General features: G+C 38.9%; 2 protein-coding genes across 4 annotated transcripts; both read left to right on the top strand.

Annotated features, from left to right (window-relative positions):
• The first annotated feature begins 401 nt into the window (after positions 1 to 401).
• msgn1 (mesogenin 1) lies at positions 402 to 2,207 on the top strand. The gene has a single exon (XM_053650596.1). The coding sequence runs from the start codon at positions 570 to 572 to the stop codon at positions 1,038 to 1,040; it is 471 nt and encodes a 156-aa protein (XP_053506571.1). The 5' UTR covers positions 402 to 569; the 3' UTR covers positions 1,041 to 2,207.
• Positions 2,208 to 3,373: 1,166 nt separating this feature from the next.
• On the top strand, positions 3,374 to 10,859 carry si:ch211-51e12.7 (uncharacterized protein LOC336335 homolog). 3 transcript variants are annotated; one of them, XM_053650518.1, is made up of 6 exons: positions 3,374 to 3,516; positions 5,353 to 5,453; positions 5,559 to 5,708; positions 5,805 to 5,969; positions 8,106 to 8,231; positions 10,761 to 10,859. In XM_053650518.1, the coding sequence occupies exons 2-6, from the start codon at positions 5,353 to 5,355 to the stop codon at positions 10,768 to 10,770; spliced, it is 552 nt and encodes a 183-aa protein (XP_053506493.1). In that variant the 5' UTR covers positions 3,374 to 3,516; the 3' UTR covers positions 10,771 to 10,859. The 3 variants fall into 3 exon arrangements, with proteins under 3 accessions (XP_053506493.1, XP_053506492.1, XP_053506491.1); XM_053650517.1 differs by lacking the exon at positions 10,761 to 10,859 and adding an exon at positions 8,578 to 9,943 and having other exon boundaries at positions 3,374 to 3,503; XM_053650516.1 differs by lacking the exon at positions 10,761 to 10,859 and adding an exon at positions 8,578 to 9,943.
• Positions 10,860 to 13,663: the final 2,804 nt, after the last annotated feature.

Below are 13,663 nucleotides of genomic sequence, written 5' to 3'. Positions count from 1 at the left end.
ATATTATTTATTAATACAGAAATAGACTATATTAAATAAGTAGGCTAACTAGCCTACATGTCTTGCAATTCTTTTATAAGAAAAAAGAAAAGGGAAACTAATGTGTTGCAGTTTGATGTTCTGGAACAAAACGAAGTAGCTGAAGACAGACTACAGCTCTTTCCCACACCAGTCTGTGTTTACAGTTTCCCCCCAACATGGAGTTCACTGAGCAGCTCTTCAGACGCACAGAGTGCGCTGTGAACACCATCCTCACACCCTCCTGGGTCTCGTTTGTCTATCGCATTTCCCCGAGACGCATGATGACGAGGTTTAAAAGTCACTTCTCACAAAAGGGAAATCTAATTATTTTCTTTTCTCGGCCGCATTAGCCGCTCGTTCACACCTGGGCGACAGCGAACCCGGTTCTTCTCGAGAAAAAGAAAGTCGCACTTGGTGACACTTCGGCTTTCTTTGAACTTCGCCAAAAGCTGTGAGCTCGTAAAGCAGTCGTGAGGGTGTGCTGGTATAAAACACACCCTCACCTCACCTGAGCTCATCCAAACACACACACACACACACACACACACATGGACGGCGCAGAGATTGATCACCTGACCGCTAAACTTCTGGCGCAGTGGGACTGGAGGAGCGACCCCCGACCTTTCGGGCAGCAAGGCGGCTCCATCAGACGCGGATGCTCATCACCTGAACCCTCTGCGTCTCCCTGCTCCACCTGTTCGTCCTCCTCTTCATCCTCCTCCTCTTCATCTTCCTCATCCCCAGACGCTCCTGGAGAAATGTTCTTGGATTATTCCTACGCAGGAAGAAAAACGGCGCAGACGAAAGCGTCTAGACCTAAAATGTCGACCAAGAGGCGCATGAAGGCGAGCGAGAGAGAGAAGATGCGCATGAGGAGTTTAGCTGAAGCTCTGCATCAGCTCCGGGATTACCTGCCTCCTGTCTACAGCCGCAGAGGACAACCACTGACCAAGATCCAGACTCTCAAATACACCATCGAGTACATAAAGGAGCTGTCGGAAATCCTCAGCCAGGAATGACCCCCTCACCATCCCTGAGAAGTTCATGGACACTGGTCTTTATCTTCTAAACAGCTTCTCTGTACAGAAATGTGCCATAATCCTGATGTAAATATTTGTTTTGGCACTTTTTTTTTCTTCTTCTTCTTCTTCTTCTTTTTTTTTTTTTTTTTTTTTTTTTAACTGTATTCCTATTCATTTGTTTCATAATCAAATATTCCAAGAAGAAGATGATGGAATAAATCTTGTTTAATTTTATTATACAGCCTCTGTGTCATTTATTTGTTCCTCTCACTGGATCACTGGAAACTTGGTGCAGATTGCAGGCACAGCAACAACACTAGAAAATGCAAAAGACGTGTATAAATTAACACCGGCGAGACATAGAAGGTCTAACTTGGGTAGGCTTTATCTGTTAAATGCTCTCGAGCTGTAATTATTTAAGCGCGTAATGCTTTCAATTGGCATTTAAAAAAAAAAAGATAAATAAGCAGATTTCTCTCTAATGTGTTGCATATAAAATAGGATATATGAGCAAGACAAGTTGTGTACACAATGAACAGAAGTCATCCAGTGAATTATAAGGCAATGATTTCAACTTAATTGTATGTATAGCGCTTGGTATATATGCCCATCCATATGCTGAGTGCAGAGGTGCAGGCCGCAGCAGCATATACACTCTTCAAGAAATGTCTTCATTTATACTAGCGCTACTGCTTTTGAGTAAATTGTAAAGTACTGCAAATTCCCATATACAGTAAGTTACTGTAAACTTCATAACAATACCCATAATGCAGTGTATATTACAGTGGTTAACCGTAAATAATATATATGGTATTTTACTAGGCTTTTTTTTTTTTTTTTTACGGTACGTAACGGTAACATTACAGCAAAGTCTAACAGTGTACTGGATGTAAAGAGAGGCACACTGTAATCAGGAGAAATTCACCACCTGGGACAAAACCATCATCCAGAATACTGCAAAGCTCATCCACAATAAAATTGGAAACTGTTTTTAAAAAGTACTTGATGTGTAGGCCTACATGCAGTACACGCATTTGTGTTTGTAGCAGTAGATTCTTTAAATGAACTGTAAAAGTTCTGTGTTTTATTCAACTGTTATGTCACATGACAATTAATACTGAATAGTAATTGCTGAAACAAACAAGCATATGTTAAAACATAGGGTCCTTCATAGATCTGAGTGCATAGGAGTGGGGGGGTGGGGGGGGGAGAGAGATAGGTACAGTATTTCAGCTAAGAAATGACGTGAGTCAACATTCTGAAACAAATCAGCAACGACAAAAATAGTTTGAAAATAACCAAAAGAGAGAAGTCGAAGCTACAACAACTCTTTGGGGCTTATTGATTTCCCATGAAGCATGGGAGATCTTGTCATGTTGGTTACTTTGCCGTTGACCTAAAAAAAAAAAAAAAAAAGGCACCGTCACTTCCACCTTATTAAACTCAGACCTATGCAATCATTTGCTAGATGTCAAGTAGCCTTTTTTTAACCTGCTGAGTAATTTTAAGTTACCTACTTTTACAGTGAATATATGACTATATTAAAATAGGCTACTCTTGTACTATTGCGATGAACTATGGCTATATGACCAGAAGTTTCTGGACACCTCACAATATGTTCTTGTTGAACATTCCATTCCAGATTTATTCCACTTTTTCCTGTTATAATAAGCTCCACTCTTCTGGGAAGGCTTTCCACTAGATTTTTGGAGCGTGACCGTGGGGATTTGTGATCATTCAGCTACAAGAACATTAGTGAGATCAGGTACTGAGGAGGTCTGGGGTGCAGTCGGTGTTCCAATTCATCCCAAAGGGGTTCAGTGGGGTTGAGGTCAGGGCTCTGTGTAGGACACTCGAGATCTTCCAGTCCAACCTTCACACACCATGTCTTCATGGAGCTCGCTTTGTACACAGGGGCGTTGTGAGGCTGGAACAGTGTTTTGGTCTCTTAGTTCCAGAGAAGTTAAACTGTACTGTTACAGTATACAAAGACATCATATACAACTGTGTGCTTCCAACTTTATGGCAAGACTTTGGGGAATAACCACATATGGGTGTGATGGTCAGGTGTCTACATACTTTTTGGTATATAGAGTATTTGGGAACATTTATAGGTAAATAACAGCAGCACCAACAACAAAATCAACAATAACAACAACAACAACAACATAATAATAATAATAATAATAATAATAATAATAATAATAATAATAATAAACATCAACAGACCAGTCTATAGCCAAGTTTGTTTAAAAAATAAATGCATAAAAAGGAGGACACACTGAATACAGCAATTCAGCGGTACCTTGAACGCACCACTACTTAAAAGCCTTTGGACGTCAGCGCCATTGCTTAACGGTTTTTAACTATTCATGGTAGAATTATTTTTTGTTTTAGGCGAAGTATAGGCTAAACTATTCCTCCTGACTCATTCGGACGAGGTTTTCTATCTCTTACGAGGTAAATCGACGAGGTAATTAATAAACAACATCTAGACTGAGGCTGTACGAGGACAGGACTAATGGCTGTTTCTGTGTAGCTACTGTTAGCCTGCTAGTTAAAGTAAACAAACACACAAACAAGATCTCTGGATGGAAATGAAGAAGAAACACAGGATGGATATTGTGTTCTATGAGAAATGTTGTGTAAAACCGTGTCTAAAACACGTGTTTCCCTCTCACTGTCTCTAAATGCTGTGTAAGACAAGACAGGACAGTGTGGAGCAGCTGTGTGTTTGAACACATCTCAGGATAATCTCAGATATTAATTCAGTCGTTTAAAATACTGGACATGTGTAGACTTATTCGTTTTCAAAATATATGAACAGATGTATTCATTCAGAAGCCTATGGTTTAACATCTATTCTCAGACTATATCTATATATCTTTAACAGCCTGAAAATAATTTCATATAATTTGGAAATCCCTTAAGCAATAACATGAGACTTAATAATAAATGCACTAATAATAATAGTAACTAGCTTTTCCCCTCTGCAATGTCTATAAATAATAAGATATTAAAACACATAAAACATATGAGCGTATAAAGGGAATAAATTGGGAACAACAAGTAATAATTAAAAGGAATATATTAAGACGTTGGCCTGGGTGATGAGATGATATAGTATTAATATGATAATAGATCAATTATGTTGCAGTCCACTTTTCTGAACTGTATTATATATATCTATAAATACACATGATTTAATTGTCTCTGAGAACCTTTGTTTTCTGGTCATTAAATGGAAATTTGCCTTACTTTTGTTTTAAAAGTCAGGGAGTAAACCGACTGAAGACTTTACGGGACATGTGACTTTACTAAATATGAATCTAACAGACCCTTACAAGGTACACATGGACATAAAGTAGACTCATGAACATTTAACACGTTTGTTTTCTTATTACTACAGTGTGTCGCACAAGTATTCACCCCCTTGATCTTTCCCACAAACTTAATTAGGATTACTGATATTACAAAAGTATTTACCCCCAGGCTCAATACTTGGTGGCTGTAGTTACAGCTGCAAATCGTCTGGGATATACCTCCTATCTTTCATATTGCTTTTTATTTTATTTTTTATTTTTCCCATAATGGCATTCTTCTCGTCACAGTTTTCGAAAGCCCAGCTTTGTGAATGTCCAATCTGAGCTAAACTAATTTAGCAGTTTTACAGAAATTGGGGTGAATACTTATTCCACTCTCATTTTTATATTATGGGCCATTTTGTGGAGACTCATGACATGAAATCCCAATTAAGTCCATTTCAGTTCCTGGTTGTAACACTATATAGAATTGTGTCAGAGATGTTTCTTCTGTTGGATGTGAATTCATCCATCCATCCATCCATCCATCCAAACACCTACCCTACCCTGAATGCTTCACTAGTGTGAAGGAGGCTATGTCTGTGTAACGAGTTATAATACAGATGGGAGAAACTTTGTCCCACCCTCTATCACAAAATGACATCAGCTTATCAGACCTCAGCGTTTCAGCTGAATTCAGGTCAGCGAAATATTTCTTTAGTAGTAGATCACTCGATATTAAATATACAAATATCTATATTCAGTTCCACGTCAGCTCTCAGCATTATGTATAGTATTGTGGCAGCACCAAGGCCTGCACTTTCAGTATGCGCTGTTCATTTGGTGAATTGCACCATATGACCATTCATATCTAATGGAAAGAAAAGCGTGTCACCAGTGTAAATGGATTGATTAACTGATACGCAAGTCCTAGAAGCAGTCAAAGGTGGTGTTTTTGGGTAATTTCATTTAATTTCTTGATTTTATTTTTTCCGGATCATTATCAGATGGAGGATAATGTTCCAGAGCAGGTGGAAGATTCTGCAGCAAAGACGGATACCTCAGAGATGAAAAAAGAGGTAAAGACGGGTCCTGACTATAAATCGAGGTAGGTCACGTGATCATTACTTCCATTGTCGGTCCTTAGCTACCTTCCTTCCCAGTGTGAGAAACTGGATCTGGTGACTGAGAAGTACATCATGTATCTCTACAGAGGCCGTGGAATCAGGGGGCGAGGTAGAGGCGGCCAGTTGGGACGAGGAGGTCGCGGTGGACCTGGAATGATGATGAAAGGTTTTGGCCCACAAGGTCGAGGAAGGGCCAGGAATCACGATGGGTTCATGAATGGATTCAGACCAATTAGGTTACTCCAAAACATTGTAGAACATCGCTGTTTCTCTTTAGTTATGCTTGTAGTGCGAGTTGTAAACTTGCATTTCCCCTTTTTGTTGCGTTTTAGGAGGGGAATGGGTAGATCACCACCATATCTGGATATGCAAGGCAGAAAACGAGGCAGAGGTGATGCTATGAGCATGTGTGTAGGACCACCACCTCCTCCTCCTCCTCCACCTCCTCCTCCTCCTCTACCCATGCATCTAAGGGGACCTCATCCACCTATGCACAGGTACATACCGCTCATATTGTTAATAATATTAATACAAATAAAGTAGTTAATGAAGTAAATAAAGTTTGTGAACCCTTTAGAATTTTCTACATTTCAGCATAAATATGACCAAAACCATCATCAGATATTCACACAAGTCCTGAAAGTAGATGAAGAGAACCCATTGAAACAAATGGGTCATTTACGTCTTGAGGAAAATTATCCGATATTACATATCTGTGAGTGGCAAAAGTATGTGAAGCGTTGCATTCAGTTTTGTGTGTGACCCCCTTGTGCAGCAATAACTGCAACTAAATGTTTGGGGTAACTGTTGATCAGTCCTGCACATTGGCTTGGAGGAATTTTAGCCCATTCCTCAGTATAGAACAGCTTTAACTCTGGGATGTTGGTGGGTTTCCTCACATGAACTGCTTGATTTATGTCCTTCCACAACATTTCTATTGGATTAAGGTCAGGAGTTTGACTTGACCATTCCAAAACATTAACTTTATTCTTCTTTAACCATTCTTTGGTAAAACGACTTGTGTACTTATGGTCGTTGTCTTGCTGCATGCCCCGCTTTCTCTTCAGATTCAGTTCATGAACAGATATCCTGACATTTTCCTTCAGTGATGGTGACCATCCTGGCCCAGATGAAAAAAACAGGCCCAAACCATGACACTACCACCACCATGTTTCACAGATGGGATAAGGTTCTTATGCTGGAATGCAGTGTTTTCCTTTCTCCAAATATAACCCCTCACATTTAAACCAAAACATTCTATTTTGTTCTCATCCTGCCACAAAACATTTTTCCTTAGCCTGATTGTTAGCAAACTGCAGAGGGGCAGCAATGTTCTTTTTGGAGAGCAGTGGCTTTCTCCTTGCAGCCCTGCCATGCACACCATTGACGTTCAGTGTTCTCCTGATGGTGGACTCATGAACATTAACATTAACCAATGTGAGAGAGGCCTTTAGTTGCTTAGAAGTTACCCTGGCTCTTTTGTGACCTTGTGGACTATTGCACTTCTTGCTCTTGGAGTGATCTTTGTTGGTCTCTGGGTAGGGCAACAATGGTCTTAAATTTCCTCCATTTGTACACAATCTATCTATCTGTATAATGGTGGAGTCCAAAATTTTTAGAGGTGGTTTTGTAGCCTTTTCCAACATGATGAGCGTCAACGACTCTTTTTCTGAGGTCCTCAGAAATCTCCTTTCTTCATACCATGATACACTTCCTCAAACAAGTGTTGTGAAGATCAGACTTTAATAGATCCCTGTTTAAATAAAACAGGGTGATCACTCACATCTGATTCTCATACCATTGATTGAAAACACCTGACTCTAACTTCTAATCTAACCTTCAAATTAACTGCTAATCCTAGAGGTTCATTTACTTCACATGCAACTAACAGATATGTAACATTGGATCATTTTCCTCAATAAATAAATGAATAAGTATAATATGCTTGTCTCATTTGTTTAATTGGGTTCTCTTTATCTACTTTTAGGACTTGTGTCAAAATCTGATGATGTTTAAGTCATATTTATGCAGAAATATAGAAAATTCTTGTTTTCAAGCACCACTGTGAAACATAATGAGTAGCTTGTTCAAAAGAACATATAAAGTGCATGACGATGCCATAGCATCCACCTAGAGACACCCATGCAACCATCTAGGATACTATAGCAACCGCTTAGCAACATCTTAACAACCACCTAAGATACCATAACAACCAACTAGCAACACCCTAGCAACCATTCAGTATAGCATAACCACCAATTAGTTAACCACTAGCAACTATGGGGAATATCATAAAAACCACCCAACAACATCCTAGCAATCAACAGGAATATGATAACCTAGCAACACCGAACAACCAGTTGGAGTAGCATAGCATGCACCTAGAAATAACCTAACAATATCTGGGATACCATAGCAAGCACCCTAGCAACCAATTTGGTTAGCATAGCAACAACTTAGTAATAATCTAGCAACCAGCTGGGACAGGATAGCAAATGTTAATGCAGGTGCATGGCAAGCTTACAGTAAGAGGAGTCTAGAAAAAAATAAAATAAAATTAACAAGTGAGACATAAGCTGCAGTGTTGTCATGTGTAGTGTAAGTCTGGAGAATGGAGAACTCTTGTCTTATAGGCATGGTCCACCTCCGCCACTTCCACCACCTCCACCCGGGCATCTTCCTTTCAGAGGTTTTCCTCTGCGCCCAAGAGGACGGGGCATGATGCCCTCCGGCTCCCATCGCCACTTCCACCCCAGAGGGTAAGAACACACTTTCCTTTTCTTCCCTAGGTTCCATCCTTTGCCCTCTTTCCTTTCTTGCCCTTTCACACTCATTTGGCTACACGCCTTTCTCAACTTTTCATCTGCTCCAAAAAATATGGTGTAGTAACGACATCTAAAGTGTAAACTGCTTTCGATGCAATTAGAGCTACACATGAAACTGTTCTAGCTGCCATGGATAATAATGCATGAATCCATATATATAAATGATATATTTTGATGAATAAATTGGTTCAGAAGGGAGAAACTGGAATTTGTGGCACAGGCCCTTTTTCTATAACCTAGCACACAGAAACCAAATGTATCATTTTATCCTTTCATGCAGCTACCACAATGGACCCCCTCCTCTTCCTCCTCCCCATATGCCTCCAGGCAGAGGTCAGCGCTGGCCGGGGCCCCCTGCTGGCTGGCGGTTTTAAAGCAGCTCAGACTTATTGCGAAAAAAAATAGATATATATATATTTCTGATTAGTACCGCCAGGGTGTAACCAGTGACTACTAGTAATACTCATACTCAAATATACTCCAGATACTCCAGTCCCTGATCAACTCACTCCATTTTCTTCAGTGTATTTAGAAGGAATCTCAAAAGCACAGTCATTCGCTGGTTCTCTGATAAATCTGATAAGTACCTTGTGTTTAAGTTTGTTACTGTTTGCAAAGAGCAGCTCATTCTGTCCCCATTAAACAGCATTTAGTTTGCGTGGTGCTAACCCCGTAAGCCTTAACGATCCTTTTCAGTGGCTCGTAAAGAATAATAAAAAGTACATTTGAAGGAACGAGAGAGAAACAAATTAGCCCTAGTGTAAAAGTAGCTTCTTTTTCAAGACTCCTTGGGCCTCACAGACTTTTACTGTTGTTCAATGTTTAGAGTTTCTTTTAGCTATGACTACTCAGTATTTACAAATTGATACAGCTCTTGCTATATAAACTTTTACAACAAAAAAAGAAGAAGGAAAATTAGAAATAAAGACCTTGTTCTGTATGTGCAGTGTTTATGATTCAAAAGTGACACTTTATTTAATAAATGTGCAGCTATTTTTACGTAAAAGTGTAAATATTGCTGTTGAAATTATATCTTTCTATTTGTGTTCAGCAGTCCACTCTGGTGACTGATTTGACATTTATACAATGACATGGATTAATGTTAGATTAGCACTGTGTCTAATGTTAAAATGTTCTCTTTATGATGATCCTTTTTACACACTGTAACTGACTTCTGTGGATTTGTGAAAATTGTGTAAACTGGTTAAACGTTAACAGCTTTGGACATAGTCCAAATAAAGTTAAAACAAACTCACTCCTTCTTCACGTCCATTTATTAAACCATGGAATAAACCATATGAACCAAAATGGACACTGATATGTGGAAAAAAAAACATATCAGTATTTCCCCAATTTTTTTTTTTTTTGTACAATAATATTATTATTTCATTGCATGCGAGACTTGATGTAAATGTAATATTTCCAGGTGTCTCATAATGTAGAACTAAAATGCTTTGGGGAACTTAACATCTTAAAATAGTGTGACGTTCTAAAAAGCAGAAAGCGTGGCGAAGAAATCATTAAATGTATGAGACAAGCGCTTTTGAAAGCTGAAACTCTTAAACTTGGCCCACTACTGAAATCAGGAGTCCCTAATGTACAGTATTTCTCTCTCTCTTTCTTTTTCCTTTTTCTATTTCATTAAAGCAGAGGTTCAGTTTGGCGTGCATGTTGTAAGACATACTCTGTAGATTAAACCTTTGTTTCATTCCTCTCTTCTTTGGCTTTTGAAATACATTTAAAGCCCACTGAAATGCATGAGAATGTATGCAAAGGTGCAATATCTTTGGTAATGGGAACCACCTAAGGAATGAGCACGTCATTCAGTTCAGCCAGACAACACATACATGTATGTTCTAAGGAAACAAAATAATACACACAGGAAAATTGTTCTATGAGAAAGAACACTTATAGGAGCATTTACATTATTTTGTGGAAGTTAAGCTTTGTTTTAGCATTGTCATTTCACAAATCGAGAGTATATGTATCGTATGCCAAATATATTTGTAGAGATGACAAAATTGTGAAAATTGCAGCATATACAGTGGTGCTTGAAAGTTAGAATTTTCTATATTTCTGCGTAAATATGACCTAAAACATCATCACATTTTCATTTCTAGTCCTAAAAGTAGACCGAGAACACAATTAAACAAATGAGACAAAAATATTATACTTATTCATTTATTTATTGAGGAAAATGATCCAATATTACATATGTGTTATGTATAGAAACACGTTTATACAAAGAAATATACAGTGTCATCTCCATGACGGTAAGAAGTATACTAAATATCCACCGATGACCAAGCGTCTATCGACAGGTGTTGCACCTTTCTTCAGTTCTTTCACTTGCCTCCACACTTGCTTCCTCTGAGAGTCGAGTGCTTTCACTTCTGCTAGCTTTGCTGCTTCTGCTCGCCTGTGTGCTGTTGATGCTGGACTGACTGTTGTTGTCTCCTGAAGGGGGACTTAGTCACCCTTTCGGAAGACACTGGGACATGGCGGCAGGACACTACACCCCGCTCTCTCCCTCTGCCCCAGTGATGTGCAGTGAGTCGCTCCCTGTCCCTTTCCCCAGTAACCAAGGTGAGTCGTCTTTTGTGTCCAACAATCTCCACTACCCCCTCTACCCAGGTCTCTTTTGCTCATAAGCACAGTGAGACAGACACTATAAGTTGAACTGGCGCAGAACCTTAACCACTAATAGCACTTTACTACCGGGTTGTGCGACATGGTTCTGTACATGAACTGTTTTTCAATTGCCATTCTTGCCCAAATACATTGAATACCAAACAGGCATATAAGGGTGGAAGTTGATTGTATAGATAGTTCTGTACTGTGGGAAAGCATTATAAATTACCATCGTACAGTTATTGCGATGTGTTCTTTTCTTCTTGCACTTAAATGGATTTATTTAAGGCACCACTGAAAATGCATTGAGATATTCATATTGAGAGTTACTCCTCAATTTTTGCATGCAAACATAGCATTAACTCTTAAAAGATTTCTTGAAGAGCCATTGATTTGTCAATTGTGAGCCAGTATGAGTGTTGGTTGCCATCTTATGAACCATCTGCTCAAAAGTGCTAAGTTGGTCTAGGAAGAAAAATCTAGAATGTAATTTGTCGAGCGAAACGCTTGCGAGATCTGTGTTGGTTTTTACCAAGGCTAAAAACACATTGGTTGCAGCTCAAACTTGGTATTAAGTAGTCTATAATATGAATATTTACATCAGATACTTTATCTACACTGTGTGAGACATTCATTTGAATAACACTGTGATTGGGCCATGGCTGAAATGAACAAACAGAACAAGCGAGTGTGCAGCGCATGATACGTTTGAACAGCTCACTATGACTGGGCAGCCAATCAGAACACAGCACGTTCGACCGAACAGGGTGTGTCCCAAACTGCATACTGTCCTCCTAAGCTATGAAGCAACAGCTGGTGGTGCACTGTTGGGTGAGAAATACTTGATTGTTCTTCATTACTATACTTAAGTATTATTTGGGTGTATTTATACTTGAGTATAAGTTCAGTACTTGCACTATTACTTAATTACACTGAAATAAACCTTACTTTTTGCTCAGTGCACTTTTATTCAGACCTACAAAGTACTCATTACAAATCAAACTTGCCACAGTGCTTGAGGATGAGCACCCCTGGCCCTACCGCTGTCAAATATTTCAGTATACTGGAGTAAGCAAAGACTCGTATAAAATGAGGCATCTCTTTTACCTCTGAACTCCATCGAATGTGAAAATGAGGTGTTTCGCTAAGTTGCTAACATTAACTTAGCCTGTTTTCTTTGCTAATGCCAGGTTAGATAGCTATGATTGCTAGGAAGCAAATCCAAATTCTAGCTAACGGTAAATATTGCATTCTTACAGAGATTGAATGATGTTTTTTCAGGCAAAACAGCTTATAATTTTATTCTAAATAGTTTCACATGAAAACATGACTAACTTTTAACTAACTTTTAACATGTACTTTTTAATAATGAGTATATTTTAAAAGTAGCAACATTTTACTTGCGTACTACATGTCAGGACATTTTTTTGACTGGATACTTCCACACTTAATTGAGTACGATTTGACATGTTATTTATACTTTCCCTTAAGTATTATTTATCAGTCCACCCCTGTACTGAGTACTAGACAGATTGGAAAAACATCACCCATCTGTCGCAAGGTTTTATGTGTTTACGTGCATTTTGAGATGCTTTTCTGCTCATCACCTTTGTAAACGGTGGGTATTTGAGTTACTACCCTGCTGGAAAAAATAAAAAAAAGCTAAAACCAGCCTAAGCTGGTTAGCTGGTCTTATGGTCTTCCAGCCTGGTCATAGCTGGTTCAGCAGGCTGGTTTTAGAGGTGTTTTAACCACTTTTTTAGCTGGTTAGGCTGTTCTTAGCTGGTCAGCGTTGGTCAGGCTGAAATTTTCAAAATAAAAAAGATGACTATATTTGGTCAGACAACTTGGCAGAAGCCCTTATCCAGAGCGACTTACATTTATCTCATTTATACAGCAATATATCAGTCTGGTATGATTCAGGGCATGCTACAAATTTTGTTATAATTTATTTGTGCATCCAGTTTAATACTTTTGTTGTAGAATTGTGAGATATATTTTAGATTATTAACAACTGAAATAAGTAGTTATGCTATGCTACCCAGTCTGCCTGACTACTCTTGTAATTACCCTTGTCTGTAGATGGAACTGTCTGATTAATTATTCAATAGATAATATGAACACCAGCTTGGCCAGTCTGGGAAATCAGCTGACCCACCATTTAAAACCATCTGAACACCAGCTTGACCAGGCTGCGAGACCAGCTTAAATTTGCTACATCCAGCTTAAACCAGCAAAGACCAGCCAACCAGCCTAGGATGCTTTTATCCTTTTTTCAGTAGGGTATAGACTTCCTTTCAGCTCAAAACAGTCTGGCCATTCTTCTCTGACCTCTTTGATCAACAAGGTGTTTGCACCCACAAAACTTTATTTTTTTGTAAACTCTAGGGATTATTGTGTGTGAAAATCCTGGGAGTTCAGCTGTTTCTGAAGTACTCAATCCAGCCCTTCTGGCACCAAGAACCATGCCACTGTCACTAAGATCACAGTCCCCTCACCCCTAATTCTGATGCTCCCCATGGTTGTAAGAATAATAGTGTAATAGTGAGTTGCATGTTAATACAAGCAGTAATCATCGTTGAAATCAGTGCTTTTTGACTGTACACACATGTAGAAGGACTTGAGAGCAGCTGAAGAATAATTATGCTGAGTTTTGTCTTTGGGCTACACAAACTACTTGAACAAATTTTTACGAATGATGAACGTATCGAATCATCAGTTTTTGACTGTTTGTG

Source organism: Ictalurus furcatus, chromosome 19 (genome assembly GCF_023375685.1).
Source record: "Ictalurus furcatus strain D&B chromosome 19, Billie_1.0, whole genome shotgun sequence".
Classification (NCBI taxonomy): Eukaryota; Metazoa; Chordata; class Actinopteri; order Siluriformes; family Ictaluridae; genus Ictalurus; species Ictalurus furcatus.
The sequence above is the reverse complement of the archived record's forward strand: the minus strand, read 5'-3'. Positions and strand labels throughout refer to the sequence as shown.

Coding starts and splice junctions, on each gene's coding strand:
- si:ch211-51e12.7 (XM_053650517.1), top strand. CDS start 5,353: ATGGAGGATAATGTTCCAGAGCAGGTGGAAGATTCTGCAGCAAAGACG. Junction 5,454..5,558: donor GGTCCTGACTATAAATCGAG/GTAGGTCACGTG, acceptor GTATCTCTACAG/AGGCCGTGGAATCAGGGGGC. Junction 8,232..8,577: donor CGCCACTTCCACCCCAGAGG/GTAAGAACACAC, acceptor CCTTTCATGCAG/CTACCACAATGGACCCCCTC.
- msgn1 (XM_053650596.1), top strand. CDS start 570: ATGGACGGCGCAGAGATTGATCACCTGACCGCTAAACTTCTGGCGCAG.